Here is a 26,282-nt window from a genome sequence, read left to right as displayed (position 1 = left end):
TTCATATTATAAAGAGAAAAATAGCAGTATAAAATTATCTAATGGGAAATCATTATAGATTTTTTCCCATAACATATTATGAGAGAAGTATTCTTTTATATTTTAGCTTTTCAAAATTCAATTAGTTTGTGTGTGTATATATAAATATAAATATATATAAATAAAAATAAATATAAATTTAAAAATATGAATATGAATAGGAATATAACTATAAATATAACTATGAATATAATGATAAATAAAAATGAATATAAATATAAATAATATGTATATATGAGAAATAATTATATTTCACAGTGTTTTTTCATTATTTCCTACCAAATATAAGGTCTAATTTATTTTTCATATATTGCCTCAGTTAAGACTTAGTGTAAAACATAATTCCATTAAAATATAAAAAATGCCCACATATGTAACTGTAGTTGTTGTTTTTCCATATTGTTAAGCATAATAATCCATAATTACATTTCTAAGACAATGTGCAGGACTTCTGTATTTCCACAATGAATGTAAATTAAATTTAAAATCTCATTAACAGTTACTTAAAGAAGAAAATATAATTTTCACAGATTTCTAAGAATTTGATTTAGTTTCCTTGAAGGCATTAAGTTATAGGGTTAACTGTTTAGACAAAATCAAAGCCACATATTTTTACTAAAGGATCAGATGTGATATATTTTTTTAAACTTCAGCCATATATAATTTTTCAAATGATACACATGTGGTCCTACAAATCTAACAACTCTACCTCTTTCGATTTTTCTTTTTGCAAAGCCTTTCTAATTTCTGGTTGCTGCCATTGAAAGAATCTTTCATATACATTTTCATCCATTTTTTCTTTATGTGAAGCTTCTTATAAATGTCACCTATATTAAAAATTAAGGGTCATTTTGAAGAAACTTTAGGTGATTCCTAGTATTCATAAAAATAGATATAGATAATAGATAAAATCAATTCAATAATGCCAAGAAAACTTAAAATTAAATGAAATATATCACCAACATGCTTCATACTTTAGAATACTTTAGGGTTTTGTATGTTCAGATGAAGGATGTTCAACCAGTAAAGTCTACAGAAATGTTCCACAACACAGAAAAAAAAAAAACAAAAACAAAACAACAACAACAACAACAAAAAAAAACACTCCATGTATTTTAGACAAGAAATATCTAATCTTATCTGAATTTTAATTTCTGTAAGTAAAATAATTTTAAGCTTCAAGAACAGTTTCCAAAGAACAAATGCACGAAACAAAGGATCAAATGTGGGCTTTAATTCTTCATAGGGAAACACTTTTAATACAGGCTAATTCTTTTCTGAATCTACAAAAGATGATGCAACTGAAAGAACAAACTTGACTGTGGAACTGTTAGACTCATTATTTAAAATATTCAATTTTAAATAAGATGGCAGCCAGGCATATTGGTCCCATTTTAATCCTAGTACTCTGGAGGCAAAAGCAGGCAGATCTTTGTGAGTTCCAGGTTAACCTGGTCGACATAGTGAGTTCCAGGACAGCCTGAGCTACAAAATGAGACCCTGTCACAATCAAACCTGAGTTTGAATCCTAGCACCTACATGATGTGCACAAATATCTCCAACCAGTTCCAGAGGATGTGATGCCCTGTTCTAAATTCTGCATGCACCATAAAAACAATGAGAGTATTGGAAAGATAATTCAGCAGTTAAGAACACTGGATCCCTTCCAGAGATCTGAGATTGGATTCCCTGCACCCACAAGGTGGCTCACAGCATATAACTTCAGATGCAGGGGATTCAATGGTTTCATCAAGACTCCACAGGTACCAGACACACATGTTGTACACATACACACTTGAAAGCAAAACAACCAAACCTATAAAATAAACTGTAAAAAAAAGTAATAAGGGTTACTTTAAAGAATTCAGTTTTCCACTGTGCCATATAAAGAAAGAAGCACAGAGGCGTCCTAGAAAAGGAACTGACTAAATATAAAATTAAAACTGGGTCAATGAAAATATGTTTCATGTACATAATTTTCTATACATATCATTTAGGTTTAAGTACATGGAACTGTAAAATTGTTTACATCAATTTTTTTCCTCTTAAAATCCCTTCAAAGAAGTTATGAAGATGCCTCAATACTTGAGGGCCTACTGTGAAAAGAGGAAGTTCACAAATTAGAATCTAGTACCCATCTACAAAACCAACCATGGATGGTTGTTTCTACAAGAACAGCACTGTGGTTGACAGAGTGAGAATTGCTAGGTCTTGCTGGATGCTTGTCTACCTGCATGTTTGGTGAAAGACCTGTCTTAAGGAAATAAGATGAAAAGTAATAGAGCATCACCCAACATCCTCCTCTGCCCTCCACATGTGTATATATGTACCACAGACAAAAACATACAAAACATAAAAATTAAGTTTCATTAATGTCACACCAAAGCACCATTTTCACTTTCTGTATCACAGGAAAAAAAAATATTCCATGATGCTAAATCAAAAATATTTGCAAGAGTCTGTGTCATGAGTAGACCTTGGGATCGGACTCTGCACCTAATCCCACAAGAGCCAGAGGAAACTCAACTTCCAGGTGCTCTACCACTCGCAGGATCATAGGAAAGGCCCCCACAACAGGAGTAACTGAATCCCAAAAGATCTAGGGACAGAGGAAATCCTGCCTGGCCAGTGGCCTGGATTTCTTCCTGACTGAACCTGTACATAGGGCAGACCTGAGGTCCTGGCTCAGAAACCACTCTTAAGACATCCAGAGGGAGTCCCACTCCAATGTACTCTGAAGTGCCCAAGATCACATGATCACAAAGGAAGCTTGACTCTCAAGAGATGTGAAAACACACCCAGGAACACTGGAGTTCTGACAGAAGATCACAGCTGAGGACTCAGCATCTTTTGCAGCACCCTGTGTAACTAGGACCACCACAAGATCCAGGGCAACAAAAACAACCTCCCAAGCAGAGGCACGGGTTCCTTGTGGCTTGCATCTCTGTCCAGAGAGAACCTCGGGATCTGGCACCCCACCAAACCTTGCAACACACAGAGAAAGCTTAACTCCCAGGAGCTCTGACACAGCAGGATCTCAGGAGATTTTTCACACCAGGATTTCAGGATTCAAGAGGCAACTTGAAGCCAGCACCTGGGCACTTAGGCATGGAATCTGCAGACACCACCAAGGTCCCCACAGGACTCTCCACAGAATCTTAGAACCTCTGGTGAATTGAACACAACTTCTGCTCCAATCCAATCTCGAAGGACCTGAGACAGCATTAAGGAGGGAAGCAGAAAACCCGGCCTGACCAGAGTCACAAATCCCTTCCAGTTGGCACTAGCACTGGGGCAACATGGGCTCGGAGTCTACGGACACCCCCAAGGTCCCCAGAGAAATTTCCATGGGATCTTAGGGCCTCTGGTGAGTGGAACACAACTTCTGCTAGGAGGCAGATTTGAACACCACATATCTGGGCACCTTCCCTGCAAGAGGAGAGCTTGCCTGCAGAGAGTACTTTGACGACTAAAACTCAGGAGAGAGCTAGACACCCAGGTTTTCTGATAGAGGCTAACATAATAACCTGAGGAACAAGCTCTAACCAGAGACAGCTATAACAACTCACTCCAGAGATTACCAGATGGAAAAAGGCAAACATAAGAATTTTTTAACAGAAACCAAGACCACTCACCATCATCAGCACGCAGTACTCCCACCCCACCCAATCCTGGGCACCCCAACAAACCCAAAAAGATAGACCGGGATTTAAAAGCATATCTCATGATGATGGTAGAGGACATCAAGAAGGACTTTAATAACTCACTTAAAGATATATAGAAGAACACTGCTAAACAGGTTGAAGACCAAAAAAAAAAAAAAAAAAAAAAAAAAATCCCTTAAAAAATTGCAGGAAAACACAACCAAACAGGTGATGGAATAAATAACATCTTCCAAGACCTTAAAAGAGAAGTAGATACAATTAAAAAAAAAAACCCAAAATGAGGCAACGCTGAAGATAGAAACCCTAGGAAAGAAATCTGGAAACATATACTCGAGCATCAGCAACGTAATACAAGAGATGGAAGAGAGAATCTCAGGTGCAGAAGATTCCATAGTGAACATTGGCACAACAATCAAAGAAAATACAAAATGCAAAAAGATCCTAACTCAAAACATCCCGGAAATCCAGGACACAATGAGAAGACAAAAACTATGGATAATAGGAGTAGATGAGAATGAAGATTTTCAACTTAAAGGACCAGCAAATATCTTCAACAAAATTATAGAAGAAAACTTACCAAACCTAAAGAAAGACATGCACATGAACATACAAGAAGCCTACAGAACTACAAATAGACTGGACCAGAAAAGAAATTCCTCTTGACACATAATAATCAAAACAAAAAAATAAAGAGAGAATATTAAAAGCAGTAAGGGAAAAAGGTCAAGTAACATATAAAGGCAGGCCTATCAGAAAAACACCAGACTTTTCACCAGAGACTATGAAAGCCAGACGATCCTGGACAGATGTTATACAGACACTAAGAGAACACAAATGCCAGCCTAGGATACTATAACCAGCCAAACACTCAATTACCATCGATGGAGAAACCAAAGTATTCCATGACAAAACTAAATTCACACATTATCTTTCCACCAGTCCAGCCCTTCAAAGGATAATAACAGGATAAAACAAAACAAACAAACAAACAAAACAAAACAAAACAAAACAATACAAGAACAGAAACCACGCCCTAGAAAAAGCAACAAAAGTAATTCTTCAACTAACCAAAAAGAAGGTAGACACAAGAACAGAATGCCAACTCTAACAACAAAAATAATAGGAAGCAACAATTACTTTTCCTTAATGTCTCTTAATATCACTGGACCCAATTTCCCAATAAAGAGACATAGACTAACAGAATGGCTATAAAAACAGGACACAATATTTTGCTGTTTAGAGGAAACCCATCTCAGGGAAAAAGACAAACACTACCTCAGAGTGAAAGTCTGGAAAACAATTTTCCAAGCAAATGGTCTGAAGAAACAAGTCGGAGTAACCATTCTAATATTGAATAAAATCAACTTCCAACCCAAAGTTATCATAAATGACAAGGTGGGACACCTCATACTCATCAAAGGTAAAATTCTCCTAGAGGAACCCTCAATTCTGAATATCTATGCTCAAATACAAGGGCAGTTAAATTCATTAAATAAACTTTAGTAAAGCTCAAAGCACACATTGCATAGTGTGAGACTTCAACACACTTTCATCAATAGACAGATTGTGGAAACAGAAACTAAACAGGGACACAATGAAACTTACAGAAGCTATGAAACAAATAAACTTAACAGATATCTACAGAAGATTGTATCCTAAAACAGAAGGATATACCTTCTTCTCAGCACCTCATGGTATCTTCTCCAAAACTGACCATATAATTTGTCACAAAACAGTATTCAACAGATACAAAAATATTGCAATTGCTCCATTGCATTCTATCAGACCACCATGGACTATGGATGATCTTAAATAACAACATTAATAATGGAAAGCCAACATTCATGTGGAAACTGAACAACATTCTTCTCAATGATACCTTGGTCAAGGAAGGAATAGAGAAAGAAATACAAAACTTTTTAGAGTTTAATGAAAATGAAGCCACAACATACCCAAACTTCTGGGACACAATGAAAGCATATCTAAGAGGGAAACTCATAGCTCTGAGTGCCTCAAAAAGAAACTAGAGAGGGCCCACACTAGTAGTTTACAACACACCTAAAAGTTCCAGGACAAAAGGAAGCAAATTCACCCAAGAGGAGTAGAATGCAGGAAATAATTGAACTCAGGGGTGAAATCAACCAAGTGGAAACAAGAAATATTCAAAGAATCAATCAAACGAGGATCTGGTTCTTTGAGAAAATCAACAAGATAGATAAACACTTAGCCAGACTCACTAGAGGGGACATGGACAGCATCCTAATTAACAAAATCAGAAATGAAAAGGGAGACATAACAACAGATCCTTAAGAAATCCAAAACTCCATCAGATCCTTCTACAAAAGGTTATACTCTGGAAAACATGGACAAAATGGACAAATTTCAAGACAGATAGCAGGTACCAAAGTTAAACCAGAATCAAGTTAATGATCTAAACAATCCCATATCCCCTAAAGGAATAGAAGCAGTCATTATTAGCCTCCCAACCAAAAATAGCCCAGGACCAGATGGGTTTTGTGGAGAGTTCTATCAGACCTTTAAAGACGATCTAATTCCAGTTCTTCACTAACAATTCCACAAAATAGAAGCAGAATGTACTCTACCCAACTCAATCTGTGAAGCCACAATTACTTTGATACCTAAACCACAGAAAGATCTAACAAAGATGGATTACTTAAGACCAATTTCTCTTATGAATATCAATGCAAAAATATTCAATAAAATTCTTGCTAACTGATTCCAAGAACACATTAAAAATAATCATCCATCATGACCAAGTAGGTTTAATTTCAGGGATGCAGGGATGGTTTAATATATGTGAATCCATCAATGTAATCCATTATATAATCAAACTCAAAACAAAAACCACATGATCATCTGCTTAGATGCGGAGAAAGCATTGAAAAAAATCCAACACCGATTCATGTTATTAGTCTTGGAAAGATTAGGAATTCAAGGCCCAAACCGAAACATGATAAAAGCAATCTACAGAAAACCAGTAGCCAACGTCAAAATAAATGGTGAAAAGCTGGAAGCAAACCCACTAAAATCAGAGACTAGACAAGGCTGCCCACTTTCTTCCCTCCTATTCAATATTGTACTTGACATCTTAGCCAGAGCAGTTCGACAACAAAAGGAAATCAAGGGGACACAAATTGGCAAGGAAGAAGTCAAAATATCTATTTTTGAAGAGGATATGATGGTATATATAAGTGACCCTAAAAATTATACCAGACAACTCCTAAACATGATAAACAGCTTCGGTGAAGTAGCTGGATATAAAATTAACGCAAACAAGTCAATGGCCTTTCTCTACACAAAGAATAAACAGGCTGAGAAAGGAATTAGGTAACAACACCCTTCTCAATAGTCACAAATAATAAAAAATACCTTGGCGTGACTCTAACTTCTGGGATAAAATTAAATGGAGAGAAACTTGATGCAATCCCACTAAAATAAGACAAGACAGGACTAGACAAGGATTCTCAGTCTCTCCCTACTTGTTCACTATAGTACTAGAAGTTCTACCCAGAGCAAATAGACAACAAGAGAGGTCAAAGAATAAAAAATTGGAAAGGAAGAAGTCAAAATATCACTATTAGCAGATGATAAAATAGTATATTTAAGTGACCCCAAAAATTCCACCAGAGAAACTGTAAAACTTAAAAACAACTTCATCAAAGTGGCTAGATATACAATTAACTGAAACAAATCAGTAGCTTTCCTCTACTCAAAGGATAAACAGGCTGAAAAGAAATTATGGAAACAACACCCTTCAAAAGTCACAAATTATAATACCTTGGTGTGACTCAAACCAAGCAAGTGAAAGATCTCCATGACAAGAACTTCAATTCTCTGAAGAAAGAAATTACAAATCTCAGAAGATGGAAAGATCTCCCATGCATCATAGATTGGTGACCCGATTAATTTAGTAAAAGTGGATTTCTTGCCAAAATCAATCTACAGATTCCATGCACTCTCCATCAAAATTCAAATTCAATTCTTCATAGCGATAGAAACAGCAATATGCAAAATCATTTGGAATATCAAAACCCCAGAATATCGAAAAACAATTCTCAAAAATAAAAGAACTTCAGGGGGAATCATCCGTGACCTCAATCTGTATTATACAAAAATAGTGATTAAAAAAAAAAAGTGTATGGTAATGGTACAGAGACAATGGCTTTATGAAATTCACAGGAAAATGGATGGATCTAAATTATATCATCTTATATGAGGTAACAAAACCCCAAAGTAAAAAACATGGTATGCACTCACTGATAATTGGGTATTAGCCTAAAAGCTCAGAATACCCAAAATGTAATTCACAGTCCACATGAAGCTCAAGTAGAAGGAAGACAAAAGTGAGGGTGTTTCGGGCCTTAGAATGGGGAATAAAATACTACTGGGAGGAAATATTGAGACAAAGTTCAGGGCACAGACTGAAGGAATGACCACACAGAATCTGCACAACCTGTGGAACCATCACATATACAGACCCAGTACAGACACCAGACCCAGTCACCATTGTAGATACCAACAAGTACTTGCTGACAGTAGCCTAATAAGGCTGTCTCCTGAGAGGCTCTGCCAGAGCTTGGTAGGAACAGAGACTGAATCTCACAGCCAGCAATCAGACTGATCATGGGGTTCCCAGTGGAGGAGTTAGAGGAAGGACTGAAGGAGCTGAAGGGGTTTGCAACCTTATAGGAAGAATATCAATATGAACCAAACAAACCATCCAGGGTCTGCCCAACATATGGATCCATCCCATACACAGACAGCAGACACATTCACTCTTGTCAATACCATGTGCTTGCTGACAGGAGCTGAATATGACTGTCTTCTAAGAGGCAGTGCCAGAGCTTGGCAAGAACAGAGGGTGATTGTCACAGCCTGATCATGGTGTCTCCAGTGGAGGGAATGAGGAAGGACTGAAGGAGCTGAAGGGGTTTGCCACCTTACAGGAAGAACATCAATATGAAACATGTAACCCCCCAGAGCACCCAGGGACTAAGCCACCAAACAAAGAGGGGGACCCATGATTCCAGCTACATATATATTAGAGAATGGTATTGTCAGACATCGGTGAGAGAAGAGGTCCTTGGTCCTGTGATCCTGTGAAGGCTGTATGCCCCAGTGCAGGCAACTGCCACAGTAGAAATGTGGCAGAAGGTGGTTGGGAGAACATGCTCATAGAAGCACAGGAATAGAATGGAATAGAAACTTTCTGGGGTGAAATCAGGAAAAGGCTAATATTTGAAATGTAAATAAACACACAAACACACACACACACAATGATGGCTTTAACTGTGACTTCAAGTAGGTTTATATGTAATCTCAGGATGATATAAATTTTGGTACCATTCCTGCTAAGTTTTTGATAAATTAGAGTAAATGTCTCTGCATCTCAGTCTCCAAATGAAATCATGGTTGCTTTTATCACAACTAAGCTACTCAATCTTTTTCATCACAATACAAACCTAAAGCAGATCTAAAATATAAAGTTCTTCCTGGTTGGACAAATATTTTACTGCTACAGCAAGAATTACTGGTTTCAAACTTCAACAATGAAAAAAAAAGGATAAAAAAATTAAATATAAAAAAATAAAATATACATGTTTCCTCAGGTCCAGGTACATTTGTAAGGATGAGGACTTTAGGTTCAAGGCCAGTCCAAGCTGCAATTGAGGATTCAGACAATCCTGATATATAGAGTTACAGCTTACTTCCCTAAACCAAAACAACATATAAAGAAAGACTGCCTGGCCTAAATTATGTCTGAAGTCCCAGTACTTCTGAGGCCGAGAGCAGCCTCTGTATTTTGAGGCAGTTTGGAGACTATATATAGAAATTTCAGCAATCTGGCATTTTAACAACAGGTAGAAGAAAATGAAGACTGGTCTTTAGTTTATTTATAATGAATTCCTGTTGGGCAGCACCAGCAAAAAGAAGGTTTTAGTCTGTTGATGCCACTAACTGACATCCAGTTTACTCACACCTTACATCTCCAGGCCCCAAGAAGACTTTCATGGTCTGCAATACCCTGGCATTCCTGCTTTCTGCTAGGAGCTATTCTGTGCAAACTCCTGCCCTTAGTGACGTTCTCTTTTTTTCTCAGCAGATGCCGATGGGAAAGTCAATTGTGAACTTGGAAGCAGTAACTTCCTGAGTCCAGCGAGAGTCACCTCCTCTCCTTACTCCTGAAGTAACATGTCCATCCTTCCACCTTCATCCCAACACAGACCTCCAGATCAAACAGGATTAACCATCTTTCAACAGACAATTGACAACCTCCACTGAGACTTCTCCCTACCATGCTTCCTCAAGCACATTTCTTCCTCAAGAACTGGGCTTCATGACCACTACAAAGCATACTGGGTAACAGGGTTTGGATAGCAGGAAAGCAATCTCAGCAAAGCCCCTTGCTGATTGGCCGTGTTTTCACATGTGTACTAAGGGCGAGTTAGGCTCTATCACTCATCTGTCATCCAAGCAGCAAAAGGGAGGTAGTATTTTAGCTGCTACTAATACCCAGAGGCTTTCCATTTTCCAAGTTTGCAATACTAACTTGAAAGTTAAAATAAATGAACCCCTCAAAAATCTCTCCTACTTTTTTTTTCAGATGAAGGGCCTCTTGATTGTAATTTAAATTGTTTTATTTTTTATGTAATGTGTTTTTGCGTGTTTGTATTTATACAACCTGCATGTATGTTGTTCATAGAAACTAGAAGAGAATTCCAAAACCCCTGGATATAGAATTAAAAATGGTTGTGAGCCATTATGTGGGTTCTAGGAACTAAAACTTGGTTCTGTCCAAGAACAACAAGTGCTCTTAATTTCTAAGCCATCTTTCCATCCCTGTCCTTTGCATGTTTTAAGGTGTGCTGGATCATGTCTCTCGGTAGATGTTCATTTTTACTATACAGGAGAGATCAAAAAATTATGACACTTTCTTAATATTATCTATTTTAAGGTAGAGAAAAGAAAACACCATAATTTTACTGGATTGTGTAAATCTTAAAAAGAGTTTCGGCAAAAAAATGATGTGTATATATTTCAGTATGAGTGTACACAAGAAAGCCACAAATAGACATCTACTGCATTCTAATCATATTCCAACTTACTTTTATTTTATTTTTTTATTCAAGACAGGGTTTCTCTGTATAGCCTTGGTTGTCCTGGAACTCACCCTTTATACCAAGCTGGCCTCAAACTCAGAAATCTCCCTGCCTCTGCCTTCCAATTGCTGGAATTAAGGCATGTGACATCACTAGCTGACCAAACTTAAAACTTGAGACATAGTCTCTCAGAATCTGCAGCTCACAAATGCCACTAGCCTTGCTAGCCAGCAAGGTGTCTCCACCTACTCAACACTGGGTTGCAGCCTGCATTTTTTAAGTGGATTCTATGTCCCCACCTTAACTCCATATACTTTCAAGGCAAGCACTTTACTAAAACAGCTTGTAGCCACTCTCTTCTTTTTTTTTTCCTCTCTCTCTCTAATCATGCCTAAGTTTAGGCTCCTAAAATGTTTAATGCTGGTTTTGGTCGTTTCCTTACAACAACAAATTAGGTTTCTTGCTCACTTTACAATCTGAAGTTGATTTGGAAAACTGCACAAACTAACATTTCATTTGAGAGGCTTATTGCAGAGTTTTGTTTGTTTGGTAGTTTTTTTTTGTTAATTTGGTGGGTTGGTTGGGTTTTGTTTTGTTTTTGTTTTTTTCTTTTTTTTTTTGTTTTGCCCACTGAAGATGAAACTCATAACTTTTACATGGTATTTTACCACTGAGCGACATCTTCAGCTAATCATTCATTCTGAATGTTGGTTGAGAAGTCATCTCATATGGGTTTTAAAGAGAACTACAATTACTGTGAAATCTAAAATTATCCCCTATGGTATAGGGGTTATAGAGATCTGATTCCCTCTTCTGACCTCTTCAAAAACCAGGCAAAAACCTCCAAAAACACATACCTCCAGATTTATCCAACATACTGTCTAGTTCACCTCTGTTAAGAAAGGAATATAAAATTAATGTAAGAAATATCGTGAACTAGTAGGACATTTTTCTTCCCCACAGAAAACTTTAAACAGAACCTTCTTTTAATTATTTATAATAAATATATGTTTGGTTCGGAACAAATGACATATACATATAAAATACATGGTGGACTACCAAAGTGAACTTGTATGATTTACTTTTTACAATTCATACATTTACGCCCCACAGTAGTTTATTCATACCTCTCCGACTCTTGCTGAGACCCTTCTTCTTCCCAGATGGCCCCCCTCTTATTCTTTTGATGTTTTTCCTTTTCTTTTTGTGTATATCTGGGAAGATCTCATGCAGGTGGTCCTATTGTATGAGTTGCTATGTGTTTGTGATCACAATGTCTCAAGAACCTCAATCTGGGCTTGAACACAACATATAGCAGTGTCTGACTTTGAATTGTTCATCTTCCTGAATCTACTTCTCCAGTGAAGGGATCACAACACAAACACTACTTATGAAGTACTCTATTGAACTCTATTGAAATAATCTATTGAAAAATTTACCCCATATCTCCATCCTTTTTTACGTGAGTCGATATATTCTCATCTTTGTCAAATGTTGGGCTCTTCTTTACTGTATTGACAAGAGAAAATAGAAACATTTGAATAGATGCTATATAAGTAATAGTTAATAAAGTACTAACGATTTGAATTTTTCTCAAGAAACTGCCCATGTAAGTTTTTGAAAGAGATTTTAGAAAGGAAATAAGTACATCGATGAAATCCAGGACACAAAGAGATGACGAAACTTAAGGATAATAGGTATCGATCAAAAGTAATTTTTCCAAACTATAGGGACAGTGAGTATATTCATCAAAATTATAGAAGAAAATTTCCCTAACCTAAAAAAAGTGTTTCCAGTGAATATACAAGAAGCATACAAAACTCCAAATAGTTTAGACCAGAAGAGAAATTCCTGCCATCATATAATAGGGAAATTACACTCTCGAAAAAGCAAGATATTTATCTTGAAGCAAACATAAAAGAAGATAGCTACATGAAAAAATTCCACCAAAATATCAGGAAGCAGCAAAGACTTTTCCTTAGTATCTCTTAATATGAGAGGATTCAATTCACCAATAAAAAGACATAGACTAACAGACTGGATGTGTAAGCAAGACCCATCATACCAGAAACAAACCTCAGGGACAAAGACAGATATTACTTCAGAGTAAAAGGCTGGAAAACAATTTTCCAAGCTAATGGTCCAAAGAAACAAGCTTGAGTAGCAATTCTAATATCAAATAAATTTGACTTTCAACCCAAAGTTATGAAAAAATACAAGGAGGGACACTTCATATTCATCAAAATTAAAATTTACCAAGATGAACTCCCAATTCTGAACATTTATACACCAAATGCAATGGCATTCACATTCCTATAAGAAACTTTAGTAGAGCTCAAATCACACATTGTACCCAAGACAATAATAGCGGAACTCCCCTCCCTCATTAATAGACAGATACTGGAATCAAAAATTAAAAAGGGACTCAGCGAACCTAAGAGAAGTTATGAAACAAATAGATTAGTTGATATCTATAGAACTTTTTACCCTAAAACAAAATGATGCCCATTCTTCTCAGCACCTCATGATGCCTTCTCCATATAATCAGTCCCAAAACATGCCTTAACAGATATAAAAATGTTGTAATAATCCCATGCATCCTACCTGATCACTAAGGTTGATTTTCAATAATGTTATAAATAATTGAAAACACACATAAACATAGTAGGTGAACAACAATATAGTGAGTGATAACTTGGGCAAAGAGGAAATAGAAATAAATTTAAGACTTTTTAGAGTTTAATGAAAATGAATCTGCAACATACTAAAAATTATGGGACACAATGAAAGCAGATCTAAGAAGGAAACTCATAGCTATGAATGCCTCCAAATAAAAATTGGACAGAGGATACAAGAGTAGGTTGACAACACACCTAAACATTCTGAAACAAAAGGAAGTAAATTCACTCAAGAGGAGTTGAAGGCAGGAAATAATCAATCTCAGGGTTGAAATCAACCAAATGGAAACAAAGGAATTCTACACACACACACACACACACACACACACACACACACACACACACACACAAAATCAAACAAATTAGGAGCTGATTCTTTGAGAAAATCAAGAAGATAGATAAAATATTAGCCAGACTAACTACAGTGCAAAGGGACAGTAACCAAATTTACAAAACCAGAATTTAAAAGGGAGCCCTAACAACAGAAACTTAGGAAATCCAGATCAGATCTTATTAAACAAGCATATATTAAAAAAAAAAGGAAAATAAGGAAATAAGGAAAAAATGCACACTTATCTAGACAGATAATAGATACGAAATTGAAATCAGTATCAGATAAATCCTGTAATTACTCCCATAACCCCTAAAGAAATAGAAGCAGTCATTAATAGTCTCCCAACCAAAAAAAGCCCAGGATCTGATGAACCCATCAGATTTCTATCAGATCTTCATGTGTGAAACCCCGACTTAGAGCGTTTCTCCCTGGAAGGTAAAGCCCCTGGACTTTCCCCAAGCTTGTTTTCCCTAATCTCTAAACATACAGCTAGAAAGAAGCTCTTTGTTAACTATAGCCTGCAAAAAGCCTTTTTTGTTTCTGAGCCTTACAGCCAGAGATGTGATAATTGTAATTTTACCAAAGACATCTGGGCAGAGAAGAACACTCCTCCCAACTCTTCCCATCTCCTCCCAACTGCACCCAGTTCCTCCCAACTCCTCCCAATTCATCCCAACTCTACCCACCTCCTCCTAGCTATCCTCCCAACTCTTCCCAATTTCTTAGCTAGCTGTTAAAAGTCCCCCACTGTCACCACTCGGGTTTTAAATCCCCACCCTGTACGGTAGAAGGACTTCATCCTCAGCTAGCTGATAATAAAACGTCTTGTAGTTTGCATCAGGTGTGATTATCTCTCGAGTTTGCAGTCCAGCTCATTCCGGCACATGAGTGGAAGCCCAACTTCGGGAGTCTTACATGTGCGTTCTCATACACCAGGAGGCCTACCCCAGTTCTCAGAGACCCCACTTGGAGGTAGGATCCTGTCTTTGCTATGTCTTTGTCTGTCGGCTGTGTTTGAATTCAGCATTATGGTTTGCAGTTGTCTGCACTCCTGAGAGCAATGAACTCCCTGTTCTGGATGGAGGGCAGGGATACTGACAGACATGTTAGTCGTAACAGCTTGCTGCACCGGGAGAGGTCCCAGAAGGTCTGAGGGAGCTCCAGGGATGCATGGAGATCTCCAATCGAGGTGCCAAATGAGAGTGTGCTCACTTGGCTGTCTGTTTCTGTTACTGGGTCCCAAGTGAGCATGTGGAAGCTGTTTGTTTCTGTTTATATATATATATATATATATATATATATATATATATATATATATATATATATATATAGTGTTTGTCTCCCTGTATGTGACTCTGATGATGGGACAGACTATTAGCACTCCTCTTGGACTGACTCTTGAGAATTGAACTGAAATTACTACTAGGATTCACATTCTGTTTGTAGATGTCAGAAAGAGATTTTGGAGAACTTTCTTCTCAACGAAATGGCCGGCTTTTAGTGTTAGTTGGCCAACAGAGGGCACTATTGAACTGATTGTGATTTCTGCAGTTAAAGATGTTGTTGCACAGAAGAGACTAGGGTCTCAACCAGAACAAGCACCCTACATTGACATCTCGGAAATTTCCGTGCAGGAAGCCTCCCCTGACCCCATCCTGGTTGAAGCCTTGGGTTCAGAAGAACAAGCTGGACTCCCGAGTCCTAGCTTTCCACCACTCACCAAAAAAAAAAAAAAAAAAAAAAAAAAAAAAAAAAAAAAAAAAAAAAAAAAAACCCTAAGATAAATATGTTGGGGGGTGAACTGCAACCCTTGGCTCCTCCCAAGATCTATCCAGAGATAGAAGAACCTCCAGAATATTGTAACACCACACCCTCATATCACAAACCGGTCTCTCCCAGATACCTCACCAAGGTACCACTGGAGACACGGGGGAGGGACCAGCTGATGGAACACAAGACAAATCAGCATGGAGCCCAGAGAGACCAGACTCAACAACCTTGCTGGCTTTAGGTACTTATGGCCTACTCCAGCAGACCCCGGAACTTCAGCCTCTTCATTACTGGTCTTTTTCCTTCTCTGATCTCTATAATTGGAAGGCAAATCACGCCGCCTTCTCTGAAAACACCTCTACCCTTACAAATCTATTGGAATCTCTCATGTTCTCTCATCAGACCACACGGGATGACTGTCAACAGCTTTTAAGGGTTATTTTTATCACACAGGAGAAGAAAAGGATTCTGCTGGTGGTAAGAATGAATGTGCTGGGGGCAAATGGATGGTTGACACAACTTCCAAATGAAATAGATGCATGCTTCCCCCTCTGACACATACTGACTGGTACCCTAACAGGCCTGAAGGTAGTGAGCAGTTGACAGTTTGGCGCAGGGATACATTACCAGGAATGAGAGGAGCTGACAGACAACCCAGCAATGTGGCCAAGGTAAGAGGGATCCTACAAGAGGAAAAGGAGCTACCAGCAGAGTTTCTAGAGTGCCTCTTAGAAGCTTACTGGCATTACACTCCCTGTGTCAGAGAGCCAGCAGGCCGCTCTGGCCATGGCTTTCATTGGGCAGTCTGCTTCTGCCATTAGGAGAATGTTACAGTGTCTAGAGAGTCTGTAAACACTATCTTTGCAAGATCTGGTTAAGGAGGCAGAGAGTGTACCATAAGAGAGAGACTAAAAAGAAATAGGAGAAAGAGAATAGAGAGCAGCTGAGGCAAGAGAAAGTAGATGAGATGGAAGGCAGGCAAGAATTTTAAATAGGATTTTGGATACATTTGCAAGTGATAAGGAAGTTTATAAAAAAGTTGGAGGGAGAAGGCAGACAGGGTACCTGGGCAACACAGGGCCAAAAAGACCTCAGAACTCCATAGGACCTTTATGACCACCTCTACATAAGGACCAATGTGGGTACTGTAAAGAAAAGGGACACTGGGCAAGAGACTGTGCCATGAAAGAGACTGATATCAGAACAACTAAGTCCTTACTCCAGAGGATAATGACTAGGGGATATGGGGCACAGACCCATTCCCTGAGACTAGTGTAAACCTAACTGTGGAAGAGACCCCTACGGCTTCCCTTCTTGGTATCAGAGCAGTTTTTTCAGTCCTGACAAAGTCACTGGAGAAATTGAGTAACCAGAAAAACGAAGTAATTGGGGCTACTGTTCAGAAACCATTCTCACCTTTCGGGGTAGCACACACCTTTAATCCCAGCACTCCGGATGCAGAGGCAGGCGAATTTCTAAGTTTGAGGCCAGCCTAGTTTACAGAGTGACTTTCAGGACAGCCAAGGCAACACAGAGAAACCCTGTCTAGAAAACACACACACACACACACACACACAAGACAGAAACCATACTCTTGGACCACTGATAAGAAAATTAATCTAGGAGTAAACCAAGTAAATGATTCCTTCCTCATCATTACTGAATGCCCCACCACATTGTTGAGAAGAGACATAGTAGCAAATTTAAAAGTCTAAATAAGCTTTTCTTTTGAAGGAACTTCAATCCCTTGGCAAGCCTCTATCTCTATAATTTGAACTTTAAAATTAGAAGAAGAATATAGATTACATGAGCCTCAATCCCTGTCAAGAAAAGTATTAGAAGGGACCAGGTAAGGGAGATATCCTAAATGCTGGGCAGAGACTTGGGATATAAGAGAGGCAAAGAGGGTGCACCCCATCCTTGTGACACTGGAAACTGATACAACAATACCCCATGAGCAAAGAGGCCCAAGAGGGCATGAGACCTCACATTCATAGTCTCTTAGAACTTGGTGTTTTGGTCCCTTGTCAGTCTTCCTGGAATACTCTGTTGCTACCAGTTAAAAAGCCAGGCTTTGCCACACTGGCACTCTTTACCATACCCCCTTACTAAAGAGACTGTGACTTTCTCATGGACCCCCAAACAGCGGAAGCCTTTAAAGAGATTAAAAAATCTTGCTTAGTGTATCAGCTCTAGTCCTGCAAGACCTGACCTAGCCTTTCATTCTCTATGTAGACAAAACAGCAGAAATAGTGAGATGGGTCCTGACCCAAAATCTGGGGAAATAGAAATGACCTGTGGCCCAATTGTTAAAAAAAAAAAAAAAATTAGACCCAGTGGCTAGTGGATGACCATCTTGCTTAAAAGTTATCGCTGCTGCTGTGTCAGTATTTCTCAAAGAGGCTGACAAACTGACTCTAGGTCAATGAACTATAGTAGTAGCCCCTATATCCCCATGCCTTAGAAATCATCATTAGACAGCTTCCTGATTGCTGGATGACTACTGCTCTCAGGACCCATTAACAGAGCCTTTTACTGACTGAAAGAGTATAGTTTGCACCCCTTCCTATCCTGAAAACTGCCACCTTGCTGCCGGAAGCCTACGACTTCCTACAAGTACACCAAGGTATAGATATCCTGGCAGAAAAAAACTGAAATTAAGAAAGACCTCCCTGACCAGCCATGGCCAGGCTGCCCTAACTGGTACACAGATGGTATCCACTTTTTGGTTGAGGGTAAAAGAAAAGCAGGGGCAGCAGTAGTCAATGGAAAAAAAAAAAAAAAAACATCGGGGACAGCAGCTTGCCTGAAGGCATGACAGCCCAGAGAGAAGAGATAATCACACTCACCCAAGCCTTGCAGCTGGCCAAAGAGAAAAACATCAATATCTACACAGACAGCAAGTATGCTTTCACCACTGCTCACATACATGGGGCGATCTATAGACAACAGGAGTTACTCACATCTGATGGGAAAGATATTAAAAATAAAAAAGAAATCTTGAACCTATTAGAAGGCAAACACTTTCGAAAAAAAAACTAACTGGCCATCATACATTGCACCCATCTCCAAAAAGTTCATGATGCCATAGTGAAGGGAAATCAGATGGCTGACCTTGCTGCCAAACATGCGGCCCTAAGGGAAAAAAAAAAAAAAAAAAAAAAAAAAAGGACTTAAAAACAATTAAAAACTCAAAGACGCAGGCTTGGACTACAGTCTAGAAGATCAAGAACAGAAAAAAAAATACCTGAGATATGTGTATATACTACCCAAAGAGTGGCTAAGACCCAAGATGGTCACTGGATCCTGCCCACCAGAGAAGTGATACAATATGTAGCCAATCTACACAGGCTCCCCCACTTGGAAACTAAGAAGCTAAAGAAATTGTTAAGAGCTCAAACTACTATGTTACTAGATTGCCAGATGTTGCCTAGGAGTTTGTTAATGAATGCCAAGCCTGTGCCCTCACCAATGTCAGGCACCAGAATAATGCTCCCCAGAGGGGGGGTTAAGAGGTTACGGCCTGGTACATTCTGAGAAGTAGATTTCACTGAAGTTAATTTTGCCAAGTACAGTAATAAATATCTATTACTTTTTGTAGACACCTTTTTAGGCTTGGTCGAAGCCTTCCCCACCAAGAAGGAGACCGACAATGTTGTGGCAAAGAAGATATTAGAGGAAATATCCCCATCATTTGGCATCCCTAAGGTACTTTCATCAATCAAGTGCCCCTCCTTCATTGCCCAGGTAAGCCAAGGGTTAGCCAGAAAATTGGGGATCGATTGGAAGTTACATTGTCCCTATAGACCCCCGACATCAGAACAGGTAGAGCAGATGAATAGAGAATTAAAAGAAACCTTGACTAAATCGGCTTTAGAGACATGCAGAAAAGATTATGAAGCTCTCCTTCATTTCACCTTATTGTGAGTATGGAACACTACAGGAAAATTTAAACTTACACCCTTCCAACTCCTCAGTTGGGGACCACCTTCCTTAACAGAAGCAAGGGGAATGTTTGACCCTGATGTTCCTTTTTCTGAACCCCTGCTAGCTCGCTTAAAGACCCTAGAACTGGTCAGAAAAATGCCTTGGAATTGCTGAAAAATAAAACAAAAACAAAAAAACAAAAAACAAACAAACAAACCAACCAACCAACAAACAAACAAACAAAAAAACACCTACCTGCTGCTTTTGGCAAGCCCCACCACTGCTACTCCAGCATGTGCTAGGCTCCTGCACCCAGCCCACCATGGCTCACTGGCCCAGTGCTGCTCACATTCACCAAGCAGTGAACAGGAACCTCCTCCCTCCCTTGTACCATGGCAAGAGAAACTTTTGTCTCATTCAAGTGCATTTTGAGGCTCTCAAGGTTACAAATCCTAGAGCTGTGACCTCATGTTGGCTTTGTTTGGCAGCTGGGTTATTTTTCCTAGTTTTAAGACTAGAACTATGTAGAAGAAGTAGTGGGGAATGTGAGACTCCAACTTAGAGTGGTTCTCCCTGGAAGGTAAAGCCCCTGGATATTCCCCAAGCTTGTTGTCCCTGATCTCTACAAATGCAGTCAGAAAGAAGCTCTTTGTTATTATAGCCTGCAAAAAGCCTTTTTGTTTCTGAGCCTTACAGCCAGAGATGTTATAATTGTAACTTTACGAAAGACATCCGGGCAGAGAACAACATTCCTCCCAACTCTTTCCAACTCCTCCCAACTCTTCTTCCAACTCCTCCCATCTGTTCCCAACTCCTCTGAACTTTCATCCCAATTCCTCAGCCAGCTGTTAAAAGCCCCCTTCTGTCACAGCTCAGGGTCAAAATCCCCTGCCCTGCACGGTGGAAGGAGTTTGTCCTCAGCTAGCTGAAAATAAAACCTCTTTCTGTTTGTATCAGGTATAGTTTTCTCTTGAGTCATTGGGGTGCTGGACACCTCATTCCAGGACTTGAATGGGCTTCAGTGGAGGTCCAGTTTCGGGGGTCTTACACATGGAGAACTATTACCAATATTCTTCAAACTATTATGCAAAATCAAGAGAAGGAATACTATTGAGTTTATTATATGAAGCGAGATTACAATTATATTCAAATGATACAAAGACCCAATGAAGAAAGGAAACTTCAGACCATTTTCCCGTATGAATATCAAAGCAAAAATACTCAATAAAATCCTTGCAAACCAAATCAAAGAATACATCAAAACGATCATCCATCATGGTCAAGTAGGCTTCATCCCTGGGATGGTTTAATATATGGAAATCCATCAAATTAATCCACTATAGAATTAAACTCAAAGACAAAAACAACATGCTCAACTCATTAGATGCTGAGAAAGTATTTGACAAAATGCATACCCATTTATAATGAAAATCCAAGAAAGATCAGGAATGCAAGGCCCATATCTAAACATAAAAAAAACAATGGACAGCAAACCAGTAGCCAGCATTAAACTAAATGGTGAGAAACTTGAAACAATCCCACTATATCAGGGACTAGACAAGTCTGCCCACTTTCTCCCTACCTATTCAATATAGTAGTTGAAGACCTATCCAGAGTAATTAGACAACAAAAGGAGAACAAATGAATAAAAATTGGATAGGAAGAAGTCAAAATATCACTATTTCCAGATGATATGATAGCATGTATCAGTGACCCAAAAATTTGCCAGAGAAATCCTAAACCTGATACACAACTTCAGTGCTGTAGTTGAATATAAAATTAACGCAAACAAGTCAATGGCCTTTTTCTACACAAAGGAAAAGCAGGATGAAAAACAAACTAAACAAAAAACAAACAAACAAACAAACGAAAAAACACCCTTCACAATAGTCACAAATAATATAAAATACCTTGGTGTGAATCTAACTTATGAAGAGAAAAATACATATGGTAAAAACTTCAAATCTCTGAAGAAAGAAATCCAAAAGGATCTCAGAAAATGGAAAGATATCCCATGCACATGGATTGGAAGGATTAATAGAGTAAAAATGGGTGTCCTACCAAAAGGAATCTATAGATTCAATGCAATCCCCATCAAAATACCAACTTAATTCTTCACTGAGTTAGAAAGGGCAATTTGCAAATTCACCTGAAATTCACAAACAAACAAAACAAACAAACAAACAAAAACAAAAACAAAACAAGACAAAAAACAACCCTAAGATAGGAAAACTATCCCCAACAATAAAAGAACCTTTTGTGGAATAACCATGTGTGAACTCAAGCTGTACTACAAAGCAATTGTGATAAAAATGGCATGGTACAGGTAGAGTGATAGACAAGTAGATAAATGAAATAGAACTGAAGACAGAGAAATAAACCCACACACATATGGAAACTTGATCTTTGACAAAGGAGCTAAAACAATCCAGTGGAATGAAGACAGCATTTTCAAACAGTGGTGCTGGCTCAATCGGCAGTTAGCATGTAGAAGAAGGCATATTGATCTATTCTCATCCCTTGTACAATGCTCAAGTCTAAGTGGATCAAGGAACTGTACATAAAACCAGAGACACTGAAACTTATAGAGAAGAAAGTGGGGAAGAACATGGAACATGGGAAAAGGGGGAAAATTCTTGATGAAAAGAAAAAAAAAAAAGACCAGCAATGGCTTGTACTGCAAGATTAAACATGGAAAAATGGAACCTCATAAAATTGCTAACCTTCTGTAAGGTCAAGGACACTATCAATAGGACAAAACTGCATCCAACAGATTGGGAAAAAAAAATCTTTACCAATCCTAAATAAGATAGGGGTCTAATATCTAATACATATAAAGAGATCAAAAATCTGGACTCCAGAAAATCAATTTTCTCTATTTTTAAAAATTGGGACAGAGCTAAACAAATAATTCCCAACTAAGGAATACCGAATGATTTAGAAGCACCTAAAAATATTCAACATCCTTAATCATCAGGGAAATTTAAGTCAAAATAACCCAGAGATTCCACCTCACACCTGTCAGAATGGCTAAGATGTAAAATTCAGATAACAGCGGATGCTGGCGAGAATGTGTTGAAATATGAACACTCCATTGCTGGTGGATTTGCAAACTGTTACAACCAGTTTGGAAATCAGTCTGGTGGTTCCTCAGGAAATTGGACATAATTCTACTAGAAGATCCAGCAATAGTCCTCCTGGGCATATACCCAGAAGATGTTCCAATTTGTAATAAGGACACATGCTTCACTATGTTTATAGCAGCCTTATGTATAATAACAAGAATCTGAAAAGAAATCAGGTGACTCTCTTTAGAAGAATCAATATAGAAAATATGGTACTTTTTCTATAATGAATTACTACACAGCTATTAAAAGCAATGATTTAATGAAATTCTTAGACAAATGGATGGATCTGGATGATATCTTCCTAAGTGAGATAACCCAATCACAAAAGAACACACATAATATGCAATCATTGATAAATGGATATTATCCCTGAATCCCAGAATGACCAAGGTAAAATTTGCAAAACCCATGAAACTCAAGAAGAAAGACCAAAGTGTGATTATGTTGTTCCTTCTTAGAATGGGGAACAAAATACCCATGGGAGGTGACAGAGATAAAGTTTGGAGCTTAGACTGAATGAATCCATACACTGCCTCACTTGGGGATCCATCCCATAAACAGCCACCAAATCCAGATATTATTGAAGATGCACCAAGAGCTTGGGGACAGGAGACTGATATAGTTGTCTCCTGAGAGGAACTGCCAGTGCCTGACAAATAAAGAAGTGGATGTTCACTGACATCCATTGGACTGAGCACAGGATCCCCAAATATGGAGCTAGAGAAAGTACCCAAGGAGCTTAAGGAGTTTGCAGGAACTTAGGAGGAAAAAAAAAACAAAAAACTAACAAGTACCCCCAAAATTCTCTGGGACTAAACCACCAATCAAAGAAAAGAAATAATGGGGCATATGGACCCAGCTGCATATGTAGCAGAGGATGGACTAGTTGGTCATCAATGGGAGGAGAGCCACTTGTTCCTATAAAGGTCCTATGCCCCAGTATTGGGAAATGCCTGGGCTAGGAATTGGGAGTGGGTGTGTTGGGGAGCAGGGGGAGAGGGGAGAGGACAGGGGATTTTTGGAAGGGAAAGTAGAAAAGGGGATAACATGTGAAATGTAAATAAAGTAAGTATATAATAGAAAAAGAAATGAAATAATTTATTTGCAGGTATTATGAAATAAATTCATGTATGGCAAACATATTATAGGAACTATGTTCAGGTTTTTTCCTGGGGCAAAATCATAGCAAGTTATTGTTTCTCAACATATTGTGACTATAGTTTCAAGAGTAGCTATATGTGCTGCTAAAACTCATGTATAAGAATAGATAAATATAGGTAAAATTAGAAATGAAGTCTATGAAAACTCTTAACAAAGATTTCTTCCATTTTAGGAGACTAGGTAAAGGTCTAATGAAATGCAGGACACAATTAATGCCCAACACTGGATATGCTATACCTTTAGTAAGAGACTCCTCTGAAACACTTATGTCATCTTCTTCATCATCACAGTCCAAAAGTAATAAGTAACCTTCCTTTGGTATCACCATCATTTTCTTAAGTGCCATTCTTCTCTTAAGAACTTAATAGTCCTCTTAGTTTAAAAAAAAAAATTAAAAGAAAAAAAAGAACTTAGTTATCTGAATAAAAGGTATCATTTAAATAATTAAAATGACAAAAAATCAAATAATTATCTTAGCTCAATGAAAGATCATTTCTTTTGTTTTTTAACATATAGTATTTTTAATCATTTGTCTTTATCAGAGACTTCTGTATACATATTCAATATGGTGATGCATATATATGTGTGTGTGTATATATACACAAATATACACATACACACACACATACATACACACATATACCCATACACTCACACACACACACACACACACACACACACACATATATATATATATATATACTTCCCAGGAACATTTTCTCCATGTATCCTATTTATCATGTCCCTTTCCCTCACAACTTGTTTCAAAAACTTCTTTAACTTATTTAAAAAAAAAAAAAACCTCCTTCAGAACCAAAGTTAACAATCTGCCATTTCTCAGTTTAAAAAAGACATAACCTTGCCACACTTCAATATGTGATTCCTCCCCTCCTTCCAGAAAACGATGAGCAAAATTTGTTCGCCTGTAATCTTTGAGGCATCTGAATTTTGGTCGTATCTCCCATACATTCTTTTTAAATGAAACATAGCAATTCTGTTTATCAGTTTATCTCAGTCTAAGGTAAACTCATAGTTCTATCCAGAAAGATAACGAACATGGTAACTGTATGTTCATATCAAAAAGACCCAACGCTTAGTCTACAAGAAACACTCACCACCACCACCCACACATAAAGGCCTTATATTGGAGAAAATGGGGATTTGGGGAAGCCGAGGATTTCAAACATCTGAAGATTGTAAGTTCGAGGTCAGCCCAAGACAGGGCAGCCGAAACTACAAAGATAGATCCCATCCTACAGAAATAAAATTGAGAGAAAAAGCTGAACATGGTAGTGCAAGTCTTTAATCCCAATAAATGGGCAATTGAGATGGAAGGATCCGTGGTCAGAATCCATCCCAGTTGACTTATGAATCTCTTGCAATATCTCCTCTTCTTCTTTTCATTCATTCTTCTTATACAACTCTACTGTCTGCAATGTCCATAAAGTGTATATCAAAGGAACACACCGTAGAGAAGACAACGAGGAGGGAGGAATCCTCAGTGTGTTTCTAATGGATCCTGAACAGCACACAGGACAAGCGCAAAGGCTTCTCACCCATGGCTCCCTGGCCCCCGACCCCTAGTCCTGCAGCCAGCTCTCTGATCCTATCCCAAGGCCCCAAGCTTTTCTCTTCAAAGGGTTCCCAATCCTCTATGCCCCTGACCTGTTCAATCCTCTTCCATGAATACGGTCCTCCACCTTCCATTCACCCTCAGATCCCAGAGGAAATGACTATGAGGAGCCTTTTCCTCACATAATGGCCACCTGGGCCTGAGATGCCCCACCCCGTAACACCTCGATTAACTGTCCAACAACCATGATCAGAGCCAACTATCACTTACAGATCATCTAAGAGATGAACACCTTCCAACCGCACCCTTCCGTGATCAGAGCCTCAAAGGAAAAAAACCGTTGTCAGGAGCCAGGCCCGGATGGAGGTCTCTAAGGACCCTTTGTGATGCCAAATGGACAAAAAAGGTCTCACCCAAGGCCTGCTCTGATTGGCTGAATATACCCTGCGCATGCGTACATTGAGTACCAGGTACCATCATTTTGAAGGGAGTTTTCAGGAGGTGGGAATAAGCTGCTGGCTTTAAGACAAATGATTTCCTGTTTATAGGTTGATAAGCCCTTACAAACTTGAAAAACTTGAACAAATGTGTAACATATGAAACACTGCAAATGACACTAGTTATTTTCAACTGTAGAGGCTCTTGTAAGCATTTTTGGATTTTATTTATTTATGTGCGAAAGCATTTAATGTTGTGGACTTCTGCATGTACATACGCAAACCAGAAGAGTCTATGCTGTCCTAAGAGTTCAGAAAGGAGCATCCAGAATCCCTACAACCTCTGGTACCCTCCTGTCTCCACCTTCCTAGTATTGAGCTGTATTAGAAGAGTGTGCTAGGCAGTGCCGGCCCTCTCTCTCACTTATGTGCTTAGCCTCTCAGGCCCT

General features: G+C 38.4%; 1 protein-coding gene across 1 annotated transcript; it reads right to left on the bottom strand.

Annotated features, from left to right (window-relative positions):
* Positions 1–744: 744 nt before the first annotated feature.
* Positions 745–25,715, bottom strand: LOC146999712 (synaptonemal complex protein 3-like). The gene is made up of 5 exons (XM_085834458.1): positions 25,667–25,715; positions 24,061–24,195; positions 12,265–12,334; positions 11,683–11,717; positions 745–866 (listed from the first exon to the last, which is right to left on the bottom strand). The coding sequence occupies exons 2-5, from the start codon at positions 24,167–24,169 to the stop codon at positions 745–747; spliced, it is 336 nt and encodes a 111-aa protein (XP_085690584.1). The 5' UTR covers positions 24,170–24,195; positions 25,667–25,715.
* Between the last annotated feature and the right edge of the window lie 567 nt (positions 25,716–26,282).

The sequence above is a fragment of the Mus caroli genome, unplaced genomic scaffold (assembly GCF_978045245.1).
Source record: "Mus caroli unplaced genomic scaffold, Mus_caroli_1 scaffold_52, whole genome shotgun sequence".
NCBI classification, from domain to species: Eukaryota; Metazoa; Chordata; class Mammalia; order Rodentia; family Muridae; genus Mus; species Mus caroli.
The sequence above is the reverse complement of the archived record's forward strand: the minus strand, read 5'-3'. Positions and strand labels throughout refer to the sequence as shown.